The 26,300-nt window shown below is 45.4% G+C and overlaps 1 protein-coding gene and 2 non-coding genes across 3 annotated transcripts in view; all 3 read left to right on the top strand.

The window, feature by feature from the left end:
• Positions 1-13,974: 13,974 nt before the first annotated feature.
• trnaf-gaa (transfer RNA phenylalanine (anticodon GAA)) lies at positions 13,975-14,047 on the top strand. The gene has a single exon. It is a non-coding gene; the product is annotated as a tRNA-Phe (tRNA).
• A 2,855-nt stretch (positions 14,048-16,902) lies between these two features.
• On the top strand, positions 16,903-16,974 carry trnak-cuu (transfer RNA lysine (anticodon CUU)). The gene has a single exon. It is a non-coding gene; the product is annotated as a tRNA-Lys (tRNA).
• Positions 16,975-21,917: 4,943 nt separating this feature from the next.
• Positions 21,918-26,300, top strand: part of LOC137335599 (zona pellucida sperm-binding protein 4-like) — a 40,097-nt gene continuing 35,714 nt past the window's right edge. The window contains exons 1-8 of the mRNA XM_068000908.1: positions 21,918-22,152; positions 22,769-22,947; positions 23,017-23,114; positions 23,190-23,323; positions 23,404-23,593; positions 23,801-23,948; positions 24,105-24,177; positions 24,943-25,056. Coding sequence (XP_067857009.1) covers positions 21,930-22,152; positions 22,769-22,947; positions 23,017-23,114; positions 23,190-23,323; positions 23,404-23,593; positions 23,801-23,948; positions 24,105-24,177; positions 24,943-25,056 — 1,159 coding nt within the window. The 5' untranslated portion in view covers positions 21,918-21,929. The remainder of the gene's footprint in view (positions 22,153-22,768; positions 22,948-23,016; positions 23,115-23,189; positions 23,324-23,403; positions 23,594-23,800; positions 23,949-24,104; positions 24,178-24,942; positions 25,057-26,300) is intronic.

Below are 26,300 nucleotides of genomic sequence, written 5' to 3' on the forward strand. Positions count from 1 at the left end.
TCCGCCTCTCACATTCCGAGAGCCGCGGTGGCGGTCTGCACCGATCGCCCTCCAATGGATCCTGCTCCAGCTGCTTGTTGTGGGCCTGGTGCAAGAACAGTCGCGTCTGACTCCAAATCAGAAAGTTGCGTGTTCTGAACCAGGTGGAAATCACAGCATTTTCATTGTGGCTCAGGGTCCTGCCGACTGATTTTAGATCGGTTCAGTGTTTTATGGATGAGATGTTCAGTGTTTGTGCAACAATATCAAAATTAAATTTGATGCATTAATGAGCTTTTTATCTGTTACTTTCTATTTACACCCTCTCCAGTTTTATGTAGAAACAGTTAACAATGTTTAAAGGATGTGGTGTGCAGTGTTTGTGGAATCAGTGTGATTAAATTTGATACTTTCATCTGTTCCTTCTCCAACCCAGACCCTTATCATTCGATTTGTAGCTTCACCCTGTTCAAAATCGGTTACTCAGTGATAGAAATAAATCAGTCGTAACCCCGAAACCTCAGCGGGGATGTTTGTTCCAATGCTTTGTGATGGTCTCGGTTTCCATTCAAATTTTCAATCAGCAATTCCCAACGGGTGTTTTGGGTTTGACAAACTAATTTAAGTACTTGACTGGTTCCTGGAAATGATCCGGTGGAGATTTCCTGACCCGTACAGATATATAAATAAATACATTCCATCATTTCACAAATGACAGTTGCGCAAATAAATATATCGCGATATCCAACATGGAAAAGCAGCTCTTCATAGTCATAAAAAAACTATCACATTTTATTGTGTTAATCCAATTACGTTTCAATGCAGAACATATATTCAGAGCATCTCTCTAAACTTAAAGAATGGTAAAACAATTGCAGATTTTACAAACACATAACACGCGATCGTATAAGTAAGTTTATGGCCTACTTTGTGAAATTTGTATTCTAATTGTCTTTATGATGGTACGAAAAATATTTCGAGATGCACGTCCCCAACTTAACGGAGAAACTAAGATGAAAACCAAAAAGATTTGTCAATACCGATTTGGAGCGATTTGATCGGTTCCGCTTCTCCTTTCTTTGTTTGTTACATTTTGCTAATTGTTCATCTTGATCCGTTTGCTTCATTTTTTCCTCAGTCATTTATGGTGAATTTTCTATCCGTTAACATTCTTAAATATTTGATTTGTTTGTTCCTTTCCTCATGACTTGTGATTTGTTGACCTTCAGGTAAAAGTCTGAAGCAGAAATGTGTTTATATTCAGGCTTGACTCTGAAGTGTGGGGCCGAGAGGTGATGCCGGATGTGTGACCGAGAGAACAACTGCTGGAGGCAGAACTGTCCGTAACCTAACATACCCCCTGTGGCATTGCTCATGGTAGGTCGGATGACAATGTTTTACATTGAATGAACGGCTATGTACATAACACAAAACGGATTTTACTGCTGCTTTAACTCCACAAAGCATAATCACCATAAATGACCAAAGTCTCAGATCAGTTGGAATTGAATTTCTGTTGGTGAGGGGAGTTTGTACATTGGAAGGAGTTTATACATTTGCAGCTCCAGGTAAAACTGCAAACATCACTCGCCTGTCGGTGACGTCACCATGAGGTGTCCACCTTCCATTGCGCTTCTGGACTTCTGAAGTGTGATTGAACCTTACCAAAAGTTTCCTATAATTAGTGAGGAAGGAAGGTATCAGTGTTAATGTGAGATATAAACGTGGATGTTTCACTGGGTACAATGGGAACCAGATACACTGCTCATTCCAATTATTTGTCCAGCAGAAATCAGAAATCATTCTCTTCAACTTTACTCGCTCGAAGGAAAATGAAACAAACAAAACTGCTCAGTTCTTTGTTTTCGCTTCTTCTGCTGGTTTACGTTCACGCACCGAGAAAGTGACAGAGAGAGACTGAGAGATTAGATTGGCTTTTTCACTTATTAATCTATTACACTTTGTAATTATTATAAGAGACGGTTCCATCCCAACTGTCCTGTGCCTGACATTCTCATTGATATTTGATGTGTTTTAACTGAGTTTCTACGAATTGCACATTGCGGACAAATCCTGAACGCCGAAAACTGCACTGAAATCAGCTTCGCTTCGCAACCTTTAATGCAGATGGGTTGCTGGTTGTCGGTAAAAAAGTTTGTAAAATAAGCCCTCTAGAGCAATATCCTCAAAACATGTTTTGGACACATGCGCAGGTCAACTATCTTACATTAAATGTAACGAATATACAAATACGTCACAGGTGTTAATATTAACACATAATGATACGAGGAAGGAGGCGTTGGTGGATCTGGTTTTGCTGAATGAGGTGGGTCAAGTGGAGCAAGTGTCAGTGTCATATTTAGGGAACGGTGATCATAGTATCATAAGATTTAGATTAGTTATGGAAAAGGAGAAGGAGCTTTCTCGAGTAAAGTACTTATCAGGAGAAGGGCCAATTTTAATGGGTGGAGAACGTACCTGGCTCGTGTAAATTGGAATCAAAGATTGGCAGGCTAAAATATAATCGAACAATGGGTGGCCTTTAAGGAGGAGATGTTTCGGGTACAGACTAGGTAGATTCCCAATAGGGGGGAAGGTAGGGCATCTAAAGCCTGAGCTCCCTCGATGACGAAAGAGATAGGGGGTCAAATGAAGCAGATAAAGGGGGTTTATGACAGATATCAGTTTGACAATACAAGTGAGAACCAGGCTGAATATAGGAAGTACCGTGAAAAAGTAAATAAGAGGGGCAAAGAGAGAGCATGAACATAGATTGGCGGCTAACATAAAAGATAATACAAAAGTCTTCCACAGGCATTTAAATAATGAAAGGTTCATAAGAGGACGGGTGTGGCCGATTCGGGACCAAAAAGGAGATCTACGCATGGAGGCAGAAAGCGTGACTGAGGCACTAAAAGAGTACTTTGCATCTGTCTCTACCAAGGAAGAAGATGCTGCCAAAGTCACAGTAAAAAGGGAGGTAGTTGAGACACTGGATGTGGTGAAAATTGATACAGAGGAGGTACTTGAAAGGCTGGCTGTGCTTAAAGTTGATAAGTCACCCGGTCCGGATGGGATGCTTTCAAGGTTGCTGAGGGAAGTAAGGGTGGAAATTTCAGAGGTCCTGGTCATAATCTTCCAATCCGCCTTAGATGCAGGGGTGATGCTAAAGGTCTGGATGATTACAAATGTTAGATGCTTGTTCAAAAGAGGATGTAAGGATAAACCCAGCAACTCCAGGCCAGTAAAATTAAACTCGGTGGTGGGAAACTTTTTACAAACGATGTTCCTGGGCCAAAATGAATAGTCACTTGGGCAAGTGTGGATTAATAAAGGAAAGCCAGCATGGATTTGTTAAAGGCCAATCGTGTTTAACTAACTTGATTAAGTTTTTTGATGAGGTAATAGAGAGGGTTGATGAGGGCAATGCGGTTGATAAAGTGCCACATAACAACAAGAAGAAGAAGAACAACAAGAACAACAACTTGCATTTATTTCGGTCCTGTAACGTGCTGAAACGACCCAAGGCGACTCACAGGAGAGATTATCGAACAAAATTTCACACTGAGCCACATAAGAAGGTATTAGGACAGATGAACAAAAGCTTGGTTGAAGAGGTAGGTTTTAAGGAACATCTTAAACGAGGAGAGAGAGGTAGAGAGGCCGAGAGGTTTAGGGAGGGAATTACAGACCTTAGGGCCGAGGCAGCTGATGGCACGGCCGCCAATGGTGGAGCAATTAAAATCGGGGATGCAAAAGAAGGAAGAATTGGAGGAGCGCTAAGATCTCGGAGGGTTGTAGGGCTGGAGGAGTTTACAGAGACAGGGAGGGGCGAGGCCATAGAGGCATTTGAAAAGAAGGATGAGAATTGTAGGGCTGGAGGAGGTTGCAGAGATAGGGATAGGCGAAGAGATGGAGGGATTTGAAAACATGGATGAGCATTTTAAAATCGAGGCTTTCCCGGACTGGGAGCCAATGTCGGTTAGTGATCACAGGGGAGGTGGGAGAACGGGACTTGTTGAGCGTTAGGATACGGGCAGCAGAGTTTTGGATGAGCTCAGTTTTATGGAGGGTGGAAGATGGGAGATGAGCCAGGAGACCATTGGAATAGTCCAGTAATAAGCTTGTCAGCAAAATTGAAGCCATCGGAACAAACAGCGGCAGTGGCACCATGGATGCGAATTGGCTAACTGACGGGAAACAGAGTGTAGTGGTAAACGGTTGTTTTTTGGACTGCAGGGAGGTAGACAGTGGTGCTCCCCAGGGGTCGGTACTAGGATGGCTGCTTTTTTTGATATATATTAATGAATTGGACTTGGGTGTACAGGGCACAATTTCAAATTGCAGATAACACAAAACTTAGAAGCGCAGTAAACAGTGAGGAGGACAGTAATAGACTCCTAGATGACACAGACAGTCTGGTGGAATGGACGGACACATAGCAGATAACATTTAATGCAGAGAAATGCAAAATGATACATTTTGGAAGGAAGAACGAGGAGATGCAAAATAAACTAAATGGTACAATTCTAAAGGGGGTGCAGGAAATGCGACCTGGTGGTATCTGTGCACAAATCTTTGAAGGTGGCAGGACAGATTGAGAAAGCGGTTAAAAAGGATACGGAATCTGGGGCTTTATAGATAGAGGCATAGAGCACAAAAGCAAGGAAGTTATGTTAAACCTTTATAAAACACTGGTTCAGCCACAACTTGAGCATGATGTCCAATTCGGGGCACCGCAGTTTCGGAAGGATGTGAAGGCCTTAGAGAGGGTGCAGAAAAGATGCAGAAAAGAAGGTGCAGAAATGGATCCAGGGATGAGGGACTTCAGTTCCGCGAATAGACTGGAGAAGCTCGGGTTGTTCTCCTGAGAACAGAAAAGTTTGAGAGGAGATTTGATGGAAGTCTTCAAAATCATGATGGGTTTAGATAAAGTAAAGAGAGAGAAACTGTTCCCATTGGCGGAAGGATCGGGAACCAGAGAGCAAAGATTTAAGGTGATTGGCAAAAAACCAAAGGCGACATCAGGAAAAAAAAAAGCAGCGAGAAGTTCTGATCTGGAATGCACTGCCTGAAAGGATGGCGGAAACAGATTCAATCGTGGCTTTCAAAAGGGAATTGGATAAAGAGTAGAAGGGAAAAAATGCATGGCTACGGGGAAAGAGAGAGGGAATGGGACTAACTGGATTGCTCTTACAAAGAGGCGGCACAGACTCGATGGGCCGAATGGCATCCTTCTAAACTCCAACGATTCTATGATTTGTCAAGCTCAAAGTGCTTGCTACTTCAGTGAGAGGTCCGTCTGTACAAAGAACGAGCACTTCCGCGTTACAGTTCAGCAGTCCTTTCCTTGTTGGCTCCGGAATTAATACAAATACGGCCTGTGGTTTTTTTTTATTCGTTCACGGGATGTGGGCATCGCTGGCGAGGCCAGCATTTATTGCTCATCCCTAATTGCCCTCGAGAAGGTGGTGGTGAGCCGCCTTCTTGAACCGCTGCAGTCCGTGTGGTGACGGTTCTCCCACAGTGCTGTTAGGAAGGGAGTTCCAGGATTTTGACCCAGCGACAATGAAGGAACAGCGATATATTTCCAAGTCGGGATGGTGTGTGACTTGGAGGGGAACGTGCAGGTGGTGTTGTTCCCATGCGCCTGCTGCCCTTGTCCTTCTAGGTGATAGAGGTCGCGGGTTTGGGAGGTGCTGTCGAAGAAGCCTTGGCGAGTTGCTGCAGTGCATCCTGTGGATGGTACACACTGCAGCCACAGTGATCCGGTGGTGAAGGGAGTGAATGTTTCGTGTGGTGGATGGGGTGCCAATCAAGCGGGCTGCTTTATCTTGGATGGTGTCGAGCTTCTTGAGTGTTGTTGGAGCTACACTCATCCAAGCAAGTGGAGAGTATTCCATCACACTCCTGACTTGTGCCTTGCAGATGGTGGAAAGGCTTTGGGGAGTCAGGAGGTGAGTCACTCGCCGCCGAATACCCAGCCTCTGACCTGCTCTTGTAGCCACAGTATTTATATGGCTGGTCCAGTTAAGTTTCTGGTCAATGGTGACCCCCAGGATGTTGATGGTGGGGAATTCGGTGATGGTAATGCCGTTGAATGTCACGGGGAGGTGGTTAGACTGTCTCTTGTTGGAGATGGTCATTGCCTGGCATTTATCTGGCGCGAATGTTACTTGCCGCTTATGAGCCCAAGCCTGGATGTTGTCCAGGTCTTGCTGCATGCGGGCTCGGACTGCTTCATTATTTGAGGGGTTGCGAATCGAACTGAACACTGTGCAGTCATCAGCGAACATCCCCATTTCTGACCTTATGATGGAGGGGAGGTCATTGATGAAGCAGCTGAAGATGGTTGGGCCGAGGACACTACCCTGAGGAACTCCTGCAGCAATGCCCTGGGGCTGAGACGATTGGCCTCCAACAACCACTACCATCTTCCTTTGTGCTGGGTATGACTCCAGCCACTGGAAAGTTTTTCCCCTGATTCCCATTGACTTCAATTTTACTGGGGTCCTTGGTGCCACTCTCGGTCAAATGCTGCCTTGATGTCAAGGCAGTCACTCTCACCTCACTTTGTTGTTTAATTCAGAAATGGGGTAAATATCAGATGGAATAAAAAAGCACTGCTGGGAATCGAACCGAGGACATCTTGTGACGAAAAAGGCAATTTGCCCAGCTTTTGCAAATTGATGATACAAATTAAGCTGCAACGACCCCACCACCTCTTCCTGATATCTGTCTGTTAGCGTTTGAGGCAGTTTGTATTTTACTATTTCTCTTGTCCATTTCGCTGTGTTTACCGATACTCTGGATCTCTCGCTGTGTTTACCGATATTCTTGATCTCTCGCTGTGTTTACCGATGCACTGAATCTCGCTGTGTTTACCGAAACTCTGTATCTCTCGCTGTGTTTACCGATACTCTGTATCTCTCGCTGTGTTTACCGATACTTTGTATCTCTCGCTGTGTTTACCGATACTCTGTGTCTCTCGCTGTGTTTATCTCTCTGTGTCAATCGTGGGCTGATTCTGAATAGCAATGAATTAAATGAGGAGTTTTGGACAATTCTCCCTCTGACACTGAGGAACCAATGAGCGAAACTTTATTCTCAGATATTTTTTATTGTGAAACAGCAAAGAAAACATTGCATTTTGAACGATTGAGGTTCAGTTCTGTGCAAAAAGAAACTGAGGCCACAAGGTGTTTGCAACAAGCCGCCTTTTAAGTTGATGTCAGGCTCGCTAACATTGCAGCACGAGGTGCAGACACCGCGCTCATGATCTTCATGTGTATCCGGGCCTTTCAGACACTTCGTGTGGCACAGGAGCTTTCCAATCCCCTGGACACCGACACATCCGTCGAAGTAGCATTCACCGGCAGGACCGACATCTCGCCCCCTTTGCCAGACTTCAGCAAATTTAACGCTGAAAATACAAAACAGGACCTGTAGTGAGAGTGCGCTGTTGTTTTATAAAGTGTTGGAGTCCATATATGAGTGTGATGTTCACATATGAACTGTGGGTGTGTATATATGAGTGTGATACTTCTATATGAACTGTGGGAGTCTATATATGAGTGCGATGTTTAAATATGAACTGTGTGTGTATATATGAATGTGATGTTTAAATATGAACAATGGGTGTGTATATATGAGGGTGATATTTATATATGAACTGTGGGAGTGTATATATGAGTGCGATGTTTATATATGAACTGTGTGTGTATATATGAGTGTGATGTTTAAATATGAACAATGGGTGTGTACATATGAGGGTGATATTTATACATGAACTGTGGGTATATATATATATGAGTGTGATATTTATATATGAACTGTGTGTGTATATATTGGTGCGATGTTTATATATGAACTGTGGGTGTGTATATATAAGTGTGATATTTATATATGAACTGTGGGTGTGTATATATGAGTGTGATGTTTGTTTATGAACTGTGGGTGTGTGTATATATTAGTGCGATGTTTATATATGAACTGTGGGTGTGTATTTATGAGTGTGATGTTTGTATATGAACTGTGGGTGTGGAAACATGAGTGCGATGTTTATATATGAACTGTGGGTGTTTCTATATGAGTGTGATGTTTATATCTGAATTGCGGGTGTGAATATATGAGTGCGATGTTTATATACGAACTGGGGGTGTGTACACATGAGTGCAATGTTTTTCGATGAATTGCGGAATAAACAGGAGCTGCAATTCCTCCTGGGGTTATGTTTTCTTCCAAGACAACGATGCAAAGGGATACTTTGACAAGCGGTCGAACGAGCTCAGTTGGGAGAGCGTTGGACTGAAGATTTAAAGGTCTTTGATTCAATCCCGAGTTTCGGCAGTTTTTGGTTGTTGAGTTTCTTCTTCCTTGCTTCGATTCTCGCATTTTATTACAGTGAAATTTGATACCCGCCTCTGAAGGATTGGGGATGAAATAGAGAGGCATCAAGGATGGGAAATATTTTTTCGTCTTGATTTAGTTTTTATTTCTCTGTTACCTTCTGCCTTTTTCTCTTGTTTTTCCCTCTCTCGGTGCCGGGGGACAATTTCATTTGATGCATTTGTCCAAAACCGATGCCTTTTCCACATCTCGGGGCGGTCAGACCCGCTCTGTCTGTCTGTTGCTGCTGATGATCATGAATGGGAACAGGCCGCGAGTTAAACGTTTCTCTGCAAACCGGAGAAAGACAAATAAAAAGAAAGACGTGTTTCTCCGGCCCAGGGGCAAAGTTACAATGGATGTTATTCAATGACACTGTCCCCGTGAATTTGTCTGTGGACCTGTTTGTAAGGCTTGCATTTTAAAAGTTACAAAAACCCGAAATAAATAAAGCAAATTACAAGAATGGAATCCGTGATCATGACATTACGGCATACTCTTTGCAAATGAGCTAACCGGCGGTCCGAACGGCTGTTTAATTAATTGTTGTACCTGTATGCTGGTTGGTAGCGATTTCTGTATTGGACCCCGAAATCTCCCTGCTCCTCCACAGTTCCTTTTTTCTCACCATTTAGAAAATAGCCTGATTTATCTTTATTAGATTTAAAGTGGATCACCTCGCTCTCCCCCACATTGAACTCTATTTGCCGCAGTTTTGCCCACTCACTGAATCGATTAATTCCCACTTTTCAACGTCCTGCTTCCATCTCCATGACTTATTGCGCCACCAGAAGGCTGCGTGTTCAAATCACGGGGGAACCGTTACTTCTCGAGCTGATCGGATTCTGGATCGTTCCGGAATGAATGTTTCATCTGCTTTTGCTCAATCAACAGAACCTTGCTCTAAAGTCTGCTTCCCAAATTTCAGGAAGGCGTCTCATTCTGCCCTTGACTTTTGATCTTGACCTGCAGTTGAAACTTTTGCAAAGTGGGAAATAAGTCGCCAAATCGCTCCACGTGAATCTGAAACGCTTTGGGAAGAAGTTCAGTTCAAACAATCAGGACTTTGAAGGCACCTCAATGAGCTGCACTTTCATTGAATGAGTTTTGTTCGCCTCTCGGCTTTCATCTCACTGAAGTGAAGAGTGTGACCGCCTTGTATCTGTCAGCGTGTAAGTGACGAGTTTGGGGTGAGCACGGGTCGTCTTTATTTTTGAAATCTCACCAAGCAACAGGGAAAAGAAACTTCGAATCAAACTGTCCCTGTCAGTGATGAATTGAAGTGAATATCGCTCCAAGCAGATCTGGACAATGAGCAGCGCAGCCGCACAGGGGTCCCAAATCCACCCTCTCGCCATTCGGCAATCACAACTTTACTCCGGCCCAGCATCGCCACGCTGAAATCAAGTATTTCTCGAACACCTTTTTTTCAACATCATAGTTACTGGTTTAATAGTGAAGACTACGGTCCGCTTCACTGTAAGTGCAAGAAACAACTTTGTAGACACCGTGTCGTGTCACAGAGCTGCTCCTTGGACCTGCTCATTTCATCTCATCTTATTTTCAGCAAACCTGAATATTACTGGAATATAGAATGGCGAATCACAGCTCAAACGGTCAATCCTCTCCACCACGAGGGGACTGAGTCTTCCAACATACGGTGGTTAATGGCAAGGTTGGCTTCATGATCAGAAATAATACAGCACAGATTTTCACTCATGCAAGCTGCACACCCTTTATTTTGGAAAAGTAAACTGATAGTCAGACAGCTGTTATATTCATCGCGGCAAGCTGAAGCTTTAGCTCGGTGAATTAGTCCTTCAGCAAATACAAAGTTGTGTTTTTGTGGTGCAATTGTTTAGCGCGTTCGGCTGTTAACTGAAAGGTTGTTGGTTCAAGCTCCACCCGGTGGACGCTGGGTAGTAACTTTCACCTGAACATTCAATGTCTCGCGTTTCCAGCATCCTGTCTGAACGAAAATATACAGGTGAGGTGCCTGAAGATTGAAGGGCAGCAAATATTGTGCCTTTGTTTAAGAAGGGCGGCAGGGAAAAGCCTGGGAAGTACAGACCGGTGAGCCTGACATCTGTAGTGGGTAAGTTGTTAGAGGGTATTCTGAGAGACAGGATCGACAGGCATTTGGAGAGGCAGGGACTGATTAGGAACAGTCAGCATGGTTTTGTGACTGGAAAATCATGTCTCACGAATTTGATTGAATTTTTTTAAGGGGTAACCAAGAAGATAGATGAGGACTGTGCAGTCGACGTGGTCTACATGGACTTTAGCAAAGCCTTTGACAAGGTACCGCATGGTAGGTTGTTACATAAGGTTAAATCTCACGGGATCCAAGGTGAGGTAGCCAATTGGATACCAAATTGGATTGACGACAGAAGACAGAGCGTGGTTGTGGAGGGTTGTTTTTCAAACTGGAGGCCTGTGACCAGCGGTGTGCCTCAGGGATCGGTGCTGGGTCCGCTGTTACTTGTTATTTATATTAATGATTTGGATGAGAATTTAGGAGGCATGGTTAGTAAGTTTGCAGATGACACCAAGATTGGTGGCATTGTGAACAGTGAAGAAGGTTATCTAGGATTGCAACGGGATCTTGATAAATTGGGCCAGTGGGCTGATGAATGGCAGATGGAGTTTAATTTATATAAATTTGAGGTGATGCATTTTGTTAGATCGAATCGGGCCAGGACCTACTCCGTTAATGGTAGGGCGTTGGGGAGAGTTATAGAACAAAGAGATCTAGGAGTACAGGTTCATAGCTCCTTGAAAGTGGAGTCACAGGTGGATAGGGTGGTGAAGAAGGCATTCAGCTTGTTTGGTTTCATTGGTCAGAACATTGAATACAGGAGTTGGGATGTCTTGTTGAAGTTGTACAAGACATCAGTTAGGCCACACTTGGAATACTGTGTACAGTTCTGGTCACCCTATTATAGAAAGGATATTATTAAACTAGAAAGAGTGCAGAAAAGATTTACTAGGATGCTACCGGGACTTGATGGTTTGACTTATATTGAGAGGTTGGATAGACTGAGACTTTTTTCCCTGGAGAGTACGGGGTTTAGGGGTGATCCTATAGAAGTCCATAAAATAATGAGGGGCATAGATAAGGTAGATAGTCAAAATCTTTTCCCAAAGGTAGGGGAGTGTATAACGAGGGGGCATAGATTTAAGGTGAGAGGGGAGAGATACAAAAGGGTCCAGAGGGGCAATATTTTCGCTCAAAGGGTGGTGAGTGTCTGGAACGAGCTGCCAGAGGCAGTTGTAGAGGCGGGTACAATTGTGTCTTTTAAAAAGCATTTGGACAGTTACATGGGTAAGATGGGTATAGAGGGATATGGGCCAAGTGCAGGCAATTGGGACTAGCTTAGTGGTATAAACTGGGCGACATGGACATGTTGGGCCGAAGGGCCTGTTTCCATTTTGTAATCTTCTTTGTTTCTACACCGTGAACATTGCCAGCTGAGTGCGTCTAATTTTCCACCATTTAATCTGCTGTTTGAAAAATATTCAAAAAAAACGAGATCGGCTTGAAAGAATTCGGATTACTTCTTGTTTCCACAAGGAATGACACTCCCTTTATTTTGGAAAAGTAAAATGGTATTCACATTCCGACAGGTTTCAGTTGATTTGTGAGAGATCTTCAAAGGATCAATCTCCGGTTAAGGCGGGCTTTTTATCTCTCTCTCTCTCTGTTGGCAGAATCCAAAATGAATTTGGAGCTGGACTAATCAGGCAAGAAATCAGGAATCACTTTCGCAAACAAAATACGGCCGGAAGCTGGAACTCTCTCATCCCAAAGGATGTGGATTGAGGCTCAATTCAAATTTTCAAGTCTGATATTGATAGATCTTTTTCTGGTTCGGTTACCAAGGGATATGAGTCCAAGACTTGTAAACAGAGATGAATTACTGATCACCTCATGATCTAATTGGATGGGACAGGAGGCTCGAAGGGCTGAATGGTCTTGTCCTGTGCCGATGTTACACTCCTGCTCAGTGCGGGGCTGGACGACTGGTAAGGGGCATCAGACTTGACTCCAGAATGAAAATCGGGTGTTCAGATTCAGCCACCTTGGGATTGTCGAACAAACTGAACCCCGACAGCAACGTCACCACCTGCCTCTCTGCAATAATAGGTTGAGAAGGAGCCCTGCCGCTGGCCCGGCGAGCTCAGTCGGTAAAGCACGAAATTCCTAACCTCTGGGTCTTGGGTTTAAAGCAAATATTGGGTGTTTTGAGTTCTATTTTTCACAGTGGGTGATGAAAGGTTCAAAGCGCAACCTCTGATCTCCAGTTCATGTAATCCAGTTATTTTAACAGACAAAACACTGAGCTGTGTGAAAGGAAACCGTGAGCGTTGCCAAATACCCAGTCCCTCCCGATACTATCTTCTCATTCCCTCCACATGGGACACGGCAGATACCGTTTCAATAGGTTTCATTTCTGCTGTTATTAAAAATGTTGATAATTAGGATGTGTAACATTTAGAAGATGCCAACTCTGGATCCATTCGCCTCTCTGATAACTCCTGATACCCACTTACCCTCTTTGATTCTCCCTGACCTCCTAATCTTCTCTCATACCCTCAGTGAGTCCATTATCCTCTTTCAACCTTGTCAGCGCCCTTTGCACTCTCTGATACCCGCAGTCCTCACCCACTGATAAGCCCTGAGTGTCCTTACACTCTCTGATACCCTCTGGCAGTCCTTCCCCTCTGTGAGATCTCAATATGCTCTCTGATACCCTCTGACTGCCCGCTCCCCTCTCTGAGCCCCGTTACACACTCTGATGCCCTCTGATAGTACCTTCCCCTCTCTGAGATGCCCGTGCCCCAATGGATCGCCACGAAGAAGCGATTAGACGCCCTGAGGCCTTCTCAGAACCCGTTACCGTCCCTGCTATCAAAGTGCGGTGCAACTTCACAGGTGGATCTCCCGGTCTGTGTTAAGGATGAGATCCAGAGTTTGATCAGTCGCTGCTGCTTCCGCCTCTGAGAGGTCTAGCGGCGGTCGGTACCGATCTTCCTCCCATAAACTGGGTGTGGATGTATGAGTGCGCTGTTGATTTATAAACTTTGGTAGTTTACGTATGACAACGATGTTTATATTTGAACTGTGGGTGGATCTCGATTAGTGCGATGTTTATATATAAACTGTGGGTGTATCTCTATAAGTACGATGTTTATATATGAACTGTGGGTGTATCTCTATGAGTACGATGTTTATATATGAACTGTGGGTGTATCTCTATGAGTACGATGTTTATATATGAACTGTGGGTGTATCTCTATGAGTGCGATGTTTATATATAAACTGTGGGTGTATCTCTATAAGTACGATGTTTATATATGAACTGTGGGTGTATCTCTATGAGTGCGATGTTTATATATGAACTGTGGGTGTATCTCTATGAGTACGATGTTTATATATGAACTGTGGGTGTATCTCTATGAGCGTGATGTTTATATATGAACTGTGGGTGTATCTCTGTGAGTGTGATGTTTATATATGAATTGTGGAATGAACAGGAGGGGCAATTCCTCCTGGGGTTATATTTTCTTCCACGACAATAACACAAAGTAATCGTTGGGTACAGAGCCGAAATAGCTCAGTTGGGAGAGCGTTGGACTGAAGATCTCAAGGTCCTTGGTTCAATCCCGAGTTTTGGCAGTTTTTGGATGTTTGCTTTCTTCTTCCTTGCTTCGATTCTCGGATTTATTTACAGTGAAATTTAATTCCCGCCACTGAAGAATTGGGGATTGAATAGAGAGACATCAAGGATGGGAATTATTTATATTGTTTGTATTTGGCTGTTATTTCTCTGTGACCTTCTGCCTTTTTCTCTTGGTTTTGTCTCTCTCGGTGCCAGGTGACTATTTGATTTGTCCTGAACTGATCCATTTTCCACATCTCGGGGCGGTCAGACCCGCTCTGTCTGTCTGTTGCTGCTGATGATCATTAATGGGAACAGGCTGCGAGTTAAACGTTTATCTGCAAATTGGAGAAAGACAAATAAAAAGAAAGACTTGTTTATCTTGCCCAGGGGCAAAGTTACAACGGATGTAATTCAAAAAACGGTCCCCGTGAATTTTTCTTTGGATTTTCTTTGTCAAGCTTCGATTTCAAAAGTTACAAAAACGCGAAATAAATAAAGTAAATTACAAGAATCGAGTCCTTGATCATTATGTTACAGTATACTCTTTACAAACGAGTTAACCGGCCGTACCAACGGCACATTAGGCTGTCCTGCAGCGATTTCTGTACTTGGACCCCTAAATCTCTCTGCTCCTCCACAGCACCGAGTTTCTCACCATTTAGAAAATACCCTGATTTATCATTGTTATATTTAAAGTGTATGACCTCGGTCTCCCCCACATTGAACTCTATTTGCCACCGTTTTGTCCTCACACTTAATCTATCAATTCCCACTTTTCAATTTCCTGCTATCATCTGCGTTACTTCCTGCGTCACCAGAAGGCTGCGTGTTCTCAACACGGGGTAACCGTTGCCTTTCGAGCTGATAGGATTCTGTATCGTTCCGGAATGAATGTTTCATCTGCTTTTTCTCAACAAACAGAACCTTGCTCTAAATTCTGGTTCTCTGGTTCTCAAATTTCAGCAAATCGTTTCGTTTTGCCCTCGACTTTTGATCTTGTGCTGCGGATGAAACTTTTGCAAAGAGGGAGAAGAAGTCCCCAAATCGCCCCACGTGTATCTCAAACGCTTTGGGAAGAAGTTCTGTGTAAACAATCAGGAATTTAAAGGCACCTCAATGACCTGCACTTTCATTGAATGAGTTTTTTTTCGCCATTGGAATCGACGTGAAATCGCTGTCGGCTTTCATCTCACTGAAGTGCAGAGTGTGGCCGCCTTGTATCGGTCAACGTGTTAGTGACGAGTTTGGGTTAAGCACGGGTCGCGTTTATTTCTGAAATCTCACCAAGCACCGGGGAAAAGAAATTAAGAATCAAACTGTTCCTGGAAGTGATGAATTGAAGTGAATATCGCTCCAAACAGATCTGGACAATGTGCAGAGCAACCGCACAGGAGTTACAAATCCACCCTCTCGCCACTCGGCAATCGCATTAACTGAACTTTACTCTGGCCCGTGTCACCGCGCTGAAATCGAGTCTTTCTCGGCCACATTTTTTCTTAACATAATAATTACTGGTTTAAGAGTGAAAATTGTCGTCCACTTCACTGCAAGTGCAAGAGACAACTTTGTAGACAACGTGTAGTGTCACAGACCTGCTGGTTTGTCCTGCTCATTTTATCTCATCTCATTTTCAGCAAACCTGAATATTACTGGAACAGAGAATGGCGAATCACAGCTCAAAAATCAATCCTCTCTTCCACGAGCGGACTGAGTGTTTAAACATACAGGTGTTTAATGGCAAGGTGAGTTTAATGTTCAGAAATAATACAGCACAGATTTTCACTCGTGCAAACTGCATACATTTTATTTTGGAAAATTGAACTGATTGGAAGAAAGCTGTTACATTGAGTGCGGCAACCTGAAGCGTCAGCTCGATGAATTAGTCCTTGAACATTTACAAGCTCTGTTTCTGTGGCGCAATTTGTTTGCGCGTTCGGCTGCGAACTGAAAAGTTGGTTTTTCGAACCCACTAGAGAACGCTAAAGAAACCTTTCATCTTAACATTCATTGTCTCGCATTTCTTAGGTTCGAATGTGTGTCTTCTCTGCCTGAAAATGTACCGCAAACATTTCCAGCTGAGTCCGTCTGATTTTCCACCATTTATTCTGCGGTTGGATAACAGGCATCTGAAAAATATCCAAAAGAACGAGATTGGCTTGAACGAAGTCGGAATACGTCTTGACAGAGAAGGTTCGAAGGTTGCAGGCGAGCTCCTTCAGACTGAATCACACTGACATGGATATTTCTGCAGTGAGCGACATCAGACTGTTTCCACAATGAATGTCACTCCCTTTATTTTGGAAAAGTGAAATGGTATTCACATTCCGACTGGTTTCAGTTGATTTGTGAGAGATCGTCAAAGGATCAATCTCCGGTTAAGACGGCCTTTTTATCTCTCTCTGTTGGCCGAATCCAAAATGAAATTGGAGCTGGACGAATCATGCAAGAAATCAGGAATCACTTCAGCAAACAAAATACGGCCGAAAGCTGGAACTCTCTCATCCCAAAGGATGTGGATTGTGGTTCAATTCATAATTTGAAGTCTGATATTGATAGATCGTTTTTCGATTCGGGTACCAAGGAATATGAGTCCAAGACGGAGAAACAGACATGAATTGCAGATCAACTCATGATCTAATTGAATGGGGCAGCAGGTTCGAGGGGCTGAATGGCCTTCTCTTGTCCCGATGTTCCAGTACTGCTCAGCGCGGGGCTGGACGAATGGGAAAAGACATCAGACGAACTCCAGAATGAAAAAAACGGGTGTTCAGAAGTAGATGCCCTGAGATTGTGGAACGAACTGAACTCCTGCAGCAAAGCCAACAGCTGTCTCTCTGCAATAATAAGATGGGAAGAATTTCAGCAGTCGGCCCGTTAGCTCAGTCGGTAGAGCATGAGACTCTTAATCTCAGGGTCGTGGGTTCGAGCCCCACGTTGGGCGATTTGTGTTCTACTTTTCACACTCGGTGATAAAATTTTTAAAGTGCAACCTCTTGTCTCCAGATTCGAAACAGTCACAACCCTGAGCTGTGTGAAAGGAAACCGTGAGCGTTGCCAAATATCCACTCCCTCCCGATTCTACCTTCTCGTTCCCTCCACATGGGACACGGACAGGTTATCGGTTCAATTGGATTCACTTTTTGTTGTTATTAAAAATGTTGAAGGTCAGAAAATGTAATATTTAGGAGATGCCAACTCTGGAACAATTCGCCTCTCTGATACCTCTTGATCCCCCCTTACCCTATTTGATTCTCCCTGAGCTCCTTATCATCGCTGATACGCTCTGTCTCTTACCTTCTCCGATACCCTCAGAGAGTCCATGATCCACTTTGAACCTTGTCAGCGATCTTTACCTGCTCTGATACCCACTGAGTGCCCCTCACACAGATGCGCCCTGAACCCCCTTGCACTCTCCCATACTCGGCAGTCCTTCCCCTCTCTCAGATCTTAAGACACTCTCTGATGCCATCTGACGGTCGCTTCCTCTCTATGAGCCTCCTTACACTCTCTGATGCATTCTGACTGTCCCTTCCTCTCTCTGAGATCCCCTTGCCCCGATGGATCGCCACGATGAAGCCATTAGGCTCCCTGATACCTTCTCAGATCCCATTACCCTCCCTGATACATTAGTGCGATGTAATTTCACAGGTGGATCTTCCGGTCTGTCTTAAGGATGAGATCCAGAGTTTGTTCGGTCGCTGCTACTTCCGCCTCTCCCACTCTGAGAGCTCGATTGGCGGTCGGTACCGATCTTCCTCCTATAAACTGGGTGTGGATGTATGAGTGCGCTGGTGATTTATAAACTGTGGGAGTTTATATGTGAAAGCGATGTTAAGACATGAACTGCAGGTGTGTATATCTGAGTGCGATGTTAATATATGTGAACTGTGGGTGCGTATATGAGTGCGGTGTTTATATATGAACTGTGGGGTTTTATATATGACTGACTGCGATGTTTAATTATGAACTGTGGTTGGGTATATATGATTGCGATGTTTAAATATGAACTCTGGTTGGGTATATATGAAGTGCGGTAATGAACAGGAAGAGCAAGGCGTCGCGGGGGTTATATTTTCTTGCAGGACAATGAGGCAAAGTTGCATTTGCTGTGGGGTCAAAATCGCTGAGTTGGAATTGCGTTAAACTGAAGATCTAAAGGTTGTTCATTCAATCCCGGGTTTCGGCAGTTTTTGGTTATTTCGTTTCTTCTTCTTTGGGTCGATTCTCGCATTTATTTACAGTGAAGTTTGATTCCCGCCACTGAAGGATTTGGAACGGAATAGAGAGACATCAAGGATGGAAAATATTTCTATCGACTTGATATAGTTTTTGTTTCTCTATTCCCCTCTATCTTTTTCTCTTGGTTTTGTCTCTCTCGGTGCCGGGTGATTATTTGATTTGATTCACGTGTCCAAAGCCGATGCCTTTTCTCCATCTCGGGGCGGTCAGACCCGCTCTGTCTGTCTGCTGCTGCTGATGATCATTAATGCGAACAGGCCGCGAGTTAAACGTTTCTCTGCAAACCTGAGAATGACAAATAAAAAGAAAGACGTGTTTCTCCGGCCCAGGGGTAAAGTTACAATGGATGTTATTCAAAAAACTGTCCCCGTCACTTCGTCTGAGGCCCCATTTGTGAAGCTTGGTTTTAAAATCATATAAACCCGAATCAAAGCCCCTTATCAGCTCATACAGGAATCAAACCGCGATCGTGATATTATGGCAGGTCGAAGCAAGCTAACGAACCGTTGCTGACATCCCATTAACGATTTTCAATCGTTTTTGTACCTATAGTGGTTGGTTGCGGTTTCTGTACACGGACCCCGAAATCTCTCTGAACCTCCACAGTTCCCAGCTTCTCACCATTGAGAAAATACTCTCATTTATCTTTCTTAGATTTAAATGAATGACCTCGCTCTCCCCCACATTGAACTCTATTTGCCGCAGTTTGGGCCACTCACTGAATCTGTCAATTCACACTTTTCAACTTCTTGCTTCTATCTTCATTACTTATTGCTCCCCCAGAAGGCTGCGTGTTCAAATTACGCCGGGGTAACAGTTGCTTTTTGAGCTGATAGGATTCTGGATCTTTCCAAAATAAATGTTTTTTTTGCTTTTTCTCAACAAACAGAACCTTGCTCTAAAGTTTGATTACTTTGTTCCCCGGTTTAAGGGAGGTGTCTCATTTTGCACTCGACTTTTGATCTTGAACTGCGGTTGAAACTTTCGCAAAGAGGGAAAAGTCCCCAAATCGCTTGAGCGGAATCTCAAACGCTTTGGGAAGAAGTTCAGTGCGAACAATCAGGAATTTAAAGGTACCTCAATGACCTGCACTTTCTTTGAATGAGTTTTCTTCGCCATTACATTCAACCGTGAAATCGGCCTCGGCTTTCATCTAACTGAAGTGAAGAGTGTGGCCGCCTTGTATCTGTCAGTGTGTAAGTGACGAGTTTGGGGTCAGTATGGCTCGCGTTCCATTTTGAAATCTCACCAAGCACCAGAAAAAAGAAACTTAGAATCCAACTGTCCCTGTCAGTGATGAATTGAAGTGAATATCGCTCGAAGCAGATCTGGACAATGCGCAGTGCAGCCGCACGGGAGTTCCAAATCCACCCTCGCACCACTCGGCAATCAGAGAAACTTAACTTTACTCTGGCCCAGTGGCACCGCGCTGAAATCAAGTCTTTCTCGGCCACATATTTTCCTAACATCAGAGTTACTGGTTTAAGAGTGAAAACTGCCGTCCGCTTCACTGTAAGTGCAAGAGACAACTTTGTAGACACCGTGTAGTGTCACAGACCTGCTCGTTGGACCTGCTCATTTCATCTCATCTGATTACCTGCAAACCGAATCATTACTGGAATAGACAATGGTGAATCACAGCTCGAAAAATCAATCCTCTCTACTACTGGGTGACCGAGTCTTCCAACATACAGGCATTTAGGGACAAGGGGAGTTTGATGTTCAGAAATAAGACGGCAACGATTTTCACTCGTGCAAGCTGCACACCCTTTATTTTGGAAAAGTAAACTGATGGCAAGACAGCTGTTTCGTTGATCGTTGCAAGCTGAATTAGCTCGGTGAATTAGTGGTTCAGAAGGGCAAACGTCGTGTCTCTGTGGCGCAATTGGTTAGCGCGTCTGGCTATTAACTGAAAAGTTGGTGGTTTGAGCCCACCCGCGGATGACAGAGAGCTTTCATCTTAACATTCGTTGTTTCGCATTTCCCGGTTTCGAATGTGTGTTCTGTTTGTATGAAAATGCACCTAAACATTGCCAGTTGAGCGCGGCTGATCTTCCACCATTTAATCTGCGGCCGGATAACAGGCATTTGAGGTCCAGTTTTGAGCTTCCAGATCTGTTCGCACAACACGCTGATTGGTGTTCTCAGTGCGAAGACGGGACTTGGTCTCCACGGGGACTGTGCGGTGGTCACTCCCACCAATACTGTCATGTACAGATGCATTTCCGACAGGTAGATTTGTGAGGACGAGGTCAAGTAATTTTCCCCCTCGTGTTGGTTCGCTCACCATCTGCTGCAGGCCCAGTCTGGCAGCTTTGTCCTTCAGGACTCGGCCAGTAGTCGTGCTACCGAGCCACTCTTGGTGATGGACATTGAAGTCCCCCACTCAGAGTACCTTCTGTGGCCCTTGCTACCCTCAGCGATTTCTCCAAGTGGTGCTCAACATGGAGGAGGACTGATTCATCAGCTGAGTGAGGGCGGTTGGTGGTAATCAGCAGGAGGTTTCCTTGCTCATGTTTGACCTGATGCCATGAGATTTGCATTTGGTCCAGAGTCAATGTTGAGGACTGTCAGGGCCATTCCCTCCTGACTGTATATCACTGCACCGCCACCTCTGGTTTGTCTGTCCTGCCAGTGGGACAGCACATACCCAGGGATTGTGATGGAAGAGTCACGGACCTCTGCTGAAAGGTATGATTCTGTGAGTATGGCTATGTCAGGCTGTTGCTTGACTGCTCTCCCAATTTTGGCACTGGTCCCCAGATTTTAGTGAGGAGGACATTGCAGGGTCAACTGGGCTTGGGTGCCTTTTTCATGTCCAGTTTTATTCTTAGTATGACTTTTCTTAAACGAGTTTTTACAACTGAATGGCTTGCTAGGCCATTTCAGAGGGCAATTACGAATCAATCACATTGCTGTGGGCCTGAAGTCACATCATAGGCCAACCGGGTAAGGACGGCAGGTTTCCTTCTCTGAAGGACATTAGTGAAGCAGATGGGATTTATTTATGACAATCCGGTCGTTTCATCGCCAGCATTACTGATAGTAGTATTTTAATTCCAGATTTTAATTAATTAATTGAATTTAAATTCCCCAGCTGCCGTGGCAGAATTTGAACTTATGACACGTAGATTATTCGTCCAGGCCTGCTAGATTACAAGGTCAGTAACATAACCACTAATGCTACCGTACTGTATCTGGACAATAACATATTGATTTGACTCTGTTTATTAATTAGTATTAAAAAACCCGCATTCCCACGGGTCACACTGAGATGGGGCCTATTTTTAATAAACTACTAAAGGTGACGTTGGGTCTAAGAAATAAAGGTGACTAAAAAAGCAAAATAGAAACTAATAATGTGATTTGGTTCCAGTTTCGTTTAATTTTGTGATGAAGAAATAAAGGTATCAAGGGGGAAAAAAGCAACAATTTCAATGCAACCAAACAAAAAGTCCGGGGGCGAATTGTGCAGCTGTCGTTGGACCCATCTCCGTGTGAGCCGTGCGAATGCTGGTTGATGTTCCGGAGCCCGTGGGCCTCGGACTCTGCCTCAGGCTGATTGGCACATTCATTTATTGCCAATTAACAGCGCTGCGATAAAAAGAGGGAGTCGGTTCTCCATTCTCACGTACCTGAGAGAGTTTGTTTGTTATAATGGAGGGTTTGGGGATTCTTGGTTTGTTACTTGTTGTAATCTGTTCAGCTCAGCCGCCCTCTTTCCTTTTCCCCGCCGATAAATGTTGGCTGTCTCCCAAAAACCGCAAAGACTGCGGATTTCCGGGAATTGAAGCCAGTGAGTGTGTGCAGAGAGGCTGCTGCTTTGATGCGGGGAACCGGGATGCACCGCCGTGTTTCTATTCACTGGACAGTCTTCCAGGTGGGTGTATTCTCAGTCCGTTTATATTCTGGGCCTGGACTTTCCAGGTTCACCCGCAATCTAGCTGTACTAGGGGTTTCCCTGTACAGTTTTCTCTTTCTCCTTCCTGTCATGCAACGTCAGTTGGAATTTCAAACCTTTCCAGTCCGGAGAGTGGAAATGGTGGTGTGATTCAGAGTCTCTAATCCCGCAGAGTATAATTGATTGTGGGATTGGGGGCTGGTAATCAAACAAAGGGAAATAATTAATCGGCCTTTGACACAATATCTGCAGTTAGAATCATTCCGCCGTTGCTCGGTGACTTGGGACTCACACTGGTTGAATTCTACCCGGTGCAATTGTCCAGGTAGTGGGGGGGGGGGGGGCAGAGTGAATGAGCCCCGGCCCCTGCTGCCACTGATCATTTGAATTTGATGTTTAATTTCTATCGGAGTTGCGGGCAATTTTAATCCAAGCAGCGTGGTGACGAGCTGTAATTGGTCAACTGGTTTCCATTAGACAGATAAGGGGACGGGATAGAAACTGAAACATGGATGGGGTTTGTCCCCTTTCCTGTAACGGTTCCCTTGACCCTCCCCGTGGGTCAACTAACCGCCTTTCATTGACTCTCTTGCAGTCTGCACCAAGGATGGGCAGGTCCTCATCGCTATCTCCAAGGATTTGACGCTGCCTCCTGTAAACCTGACAACGGTCCATCTGAAGGATGGAGAAGGAGCTGAGTGCAATCCGATCGTGGCCTCTGCAGACACTGTGCTCTTTCAGTTCGCCGTCACTGAATGTGGCGCTACTCAGCGGGTAGGTATTGTGGGCTGGGAGTCCCATCAATGGCTCATTTCGGGAATGATGGTCTTCTGTCTCTTGCAGCTGGACGGCACGAACATCCTGTATGAAACGGATGTGTTGGGTGAGTTTGAGATCTTGGATGGCGCTTTGGGATCGGTGACCCGGGACAGCCCTTTCAGGTGAGAATAGGAGCACATTCAGCGGGCAGAGACAGTGAGTACCTGAATTCTTCAGCCGTGTCCGTTCTCTTGCAGGCTCCATGTCCAGTGCAGTTACAAGGGAAGCCAGGAGTCTGATCTGCAGGTGAAGCCCAGAGTTTACACCCTTTCTCCACCACTGCCAGCCACTGAGGCCGGGATCCTGCTTCTGGAGCTGAGAATAGCGAGAGGTAACGAGTGCTCGCTGATAGTAGTGTCCAACTTCAGGCTCTCTCCAAATAGTGCCCACCCTTCATCTTTCTCTTTTCAGATGGTGGTTACCGGAGCTGGTATGTGGCCAGTGACTACCCGATCCTGAGTGTGCTCCGGGACCCCGTGTTTGTGGAGGTTCGTGTTCTGAACCGGAACGATCCGTCCCTTGTGCTGCTGCTCAATGCCTGCTGGGCGACCCCCACCCCCGAGCCGTATTCGGGGCTCCGATGGGACCTCCTGGTGGAGAGGTAAGGGAGCGAGTGAGGGGGCTTGAGGCAGTGTGGGGATTGGGGAGGGGGCGACATGGGTGGGGATTAATACAGAAATCGTTACTTCAGTCCGGGTTAGTGATTGGGGCAATATTCCTTCGAAGTTGCTATTTTGTTCCAGACGCTGGTATAATTTGTTTGATGTAAACCTGTCACCGTGTGACTCCCCCTCTGTCTCTGTTCCAGGTGCCCCTTTGCTGGTGATAACTACAAAACCCGCCTAATCCCGGTAAACGCTGCTTCCCATTTGCTGTTCCCAACTCACCATAATCGTTTTGTAGTCAGCACGTTCGCTTTCTGGGACCGAGTTTCGGGCCGGGCTCTGACCGGGGAGGTGAGTTTCCTTCATTGCTTCTTTCCCGGTCACTTTGTATCACCTGCTCCCCGGGCTTAATAAGTGAGCAGGCCCCTGTTTTTCGGTTGGCTGTAGAAGCATTGATCTCCTGACTGGGAGCTGTGGGATTGACCATACCGCACTGTCCCTTTGCAGGTTTATTTCCACTGCAGTGCTGAGGTTTGCTACCCTTCCACCCGAGAGAACTGCACGGCTCCCTGCAGCCCCAGTAAGTACCTGTGATCTGACTAGAGACTCCACCCTGATGGGGAGGGGTGGGTGTGGGACATCTGGACATGGGGCTCCCTCAGCAAGGGGCCGAACACTGGGCACAGGGTGAATGTCCCGAACCTGGCGGTTCTGGGAACTTGTCCAGTTTCATTCGGTGCAGGTTTCCATTCGAATAGCAATCTAGGGCAGCGGGTCAGTAATTGTGAAGGATGCTCTGATCCTTGAGCTGGGTTGAATGAGGTATTTTTGGTTCCTTGCTGCTTGCCCGGATGTTGAGTTGCCCTACTTGCCGACCCCTAAGGAGCAGAATCCTCCCACTTTTGGCACGGGTGTGTTCCACATCCGGTTCGGAGTATCCACCCTTGGCCTTGGAGAACATTAAACCAGCATCTAACTATCATTCTGACACTGGGAATTCAGGGTGGAACCGAACCGTTGTCCCGGGGCCGGACACCTGGCCAATCGTGAGTGTCTCATAAAACTGCGGGTCAAAGTAGTGCATCAAAGTGTCTCCTTCACCAGGAGACCAGACTGGCCATTGTAGCAGCAGCGATTGCGAACTCTGCTCAGTTTGCACGTCCGTCTGAGAATCCGTTTGATGAGAACCGGATGGAATTATAGCCGGAACTGCAATCTCCAAACTCTGTCCGGTACCCAGGGCCCTGATATGTTTTGCATGAGGCCATCTGATTCAGGATTTCCAGACAGATGAAGATTTAATCATTAACCATGAACTCTTGTCTCTTTCTGTCCTTCGCCCCAGAGAGGCGAAGAAGTGCCGATGACCAGTCTGGGGTATTGGTGACCGCTGATGGACCCATCCTTTTCCTGGAAGGTGAGGCGAGATTGGCTGCTCTGATCCACCAGGACGAGAAAGGTAAAGCAGGGAGCTCCACATGTGTCTCGTGATTGAGTAACTGGTGCCCATCTAACCCTGGCTTCTCCCCACAGATACTGCTGTTGATTCCCCCTTCCGTGTTCCTGGATTAGCGGTTGGGGTAGCGCTGCTCTCCGTGGCCCTGTTGGTCGGGACTGTTGCTATGTGGAAAATGGAGCAGGGCCGCAGGGTGGGCTCCGAGTGCAGCTCCATGGAACTGTAGATGTGTCTGTTGGATAATAAAATCCTGTTATAGATGATTGCTGGTCTCGTGTTATCTTCCAAATGCTCGCTGGATTGTACTCTTTGCAGTGAGTTAACTTGGTGTCTGGTTTGAGAATTGTTTGTGCTGCAGCCAACAATTGCAACCTTCCCCAATTCGGAATGAGATCCGGGTCAAAGCTGTGGTGGGTTTGTCGTAAAATTGTGTCGGGAAGGAATGACTCGTTCCCTTGTCTCGAACTCTGATCCTATGGGTTGGTCCTGGGCCCATATCTCCGGAATTGCCACTTCCCTGAGGGCATCGATTGACCAGTTTGCCAAGCCGGGAGAATGTTGGGCTCTCTCCTTGCACGACCACTGGCTGCTGGTCTCTCTCCGGCTACAGGAGCAGGAGAATAGACGAGATGATTGCGTGGCTACAGGGATGGTGTAGGAGGGAGGGATTTAAATCCGTGAGCCTTTGGGACCGGTTCTGCGGAAGATGGGACGGGTAACACCGGACCGGACCGATGTCCTCATGGGGGCTGTTTGCTGGTGCTTTTGGGGCAGGTTCAAACTAGAATGGCAGGGGGATGGGAACCAGAGCAGGAGGACGGAGGAGGGGGAAACAATGATAGAAACGAAACAGAACGGGAAGAAGGAACAGTGGCAGGCAGAGAAAACATACTGATAAACAAATAGGTCCATAGTGCGAAATACTAAGATGACTAGCAATCTTGAACAGTCTATAGGTGTTAATGTGCGGATCATTTGCAATAAGGTCGATAAATTTACAGCGCAGATAGGTATTAACGGGTATGATATAGTTGCGATTATAGAGACATTGCTGCATGGTGACCAAGTATGTGAACTGAACATCCAGGGGTATTCAATATTTCGGAAGGACAGGCAATAATGTAAAGGAGGTGGGGTAGCGTTGTTAGTAAAGGAAGAAATCAATGCAATAGTGAGTAAGGATATTGGCTCGGAAAATCACGATTTGGAATCGATGGATGGAGTTAACACCAAGGGGCAGAAAACGT

This window comes from Heptranchias perlo, chromosome 20 (genome assembly GCF_035084215.1).
Source record: "Heptranchias perlo isolate sHepPer1 chromosome 20, sHepPer1.hap1, whole genome shotgun sequence".
In the NCBI taxonomy this organism is placed as follows: domain Eukaryota; kingdom Metazoa; phylum Chordata; class Chondrichthyes; order Hexanchiformes; family Hexanchidae; genus Heptranchias; species Heptranchias perlo.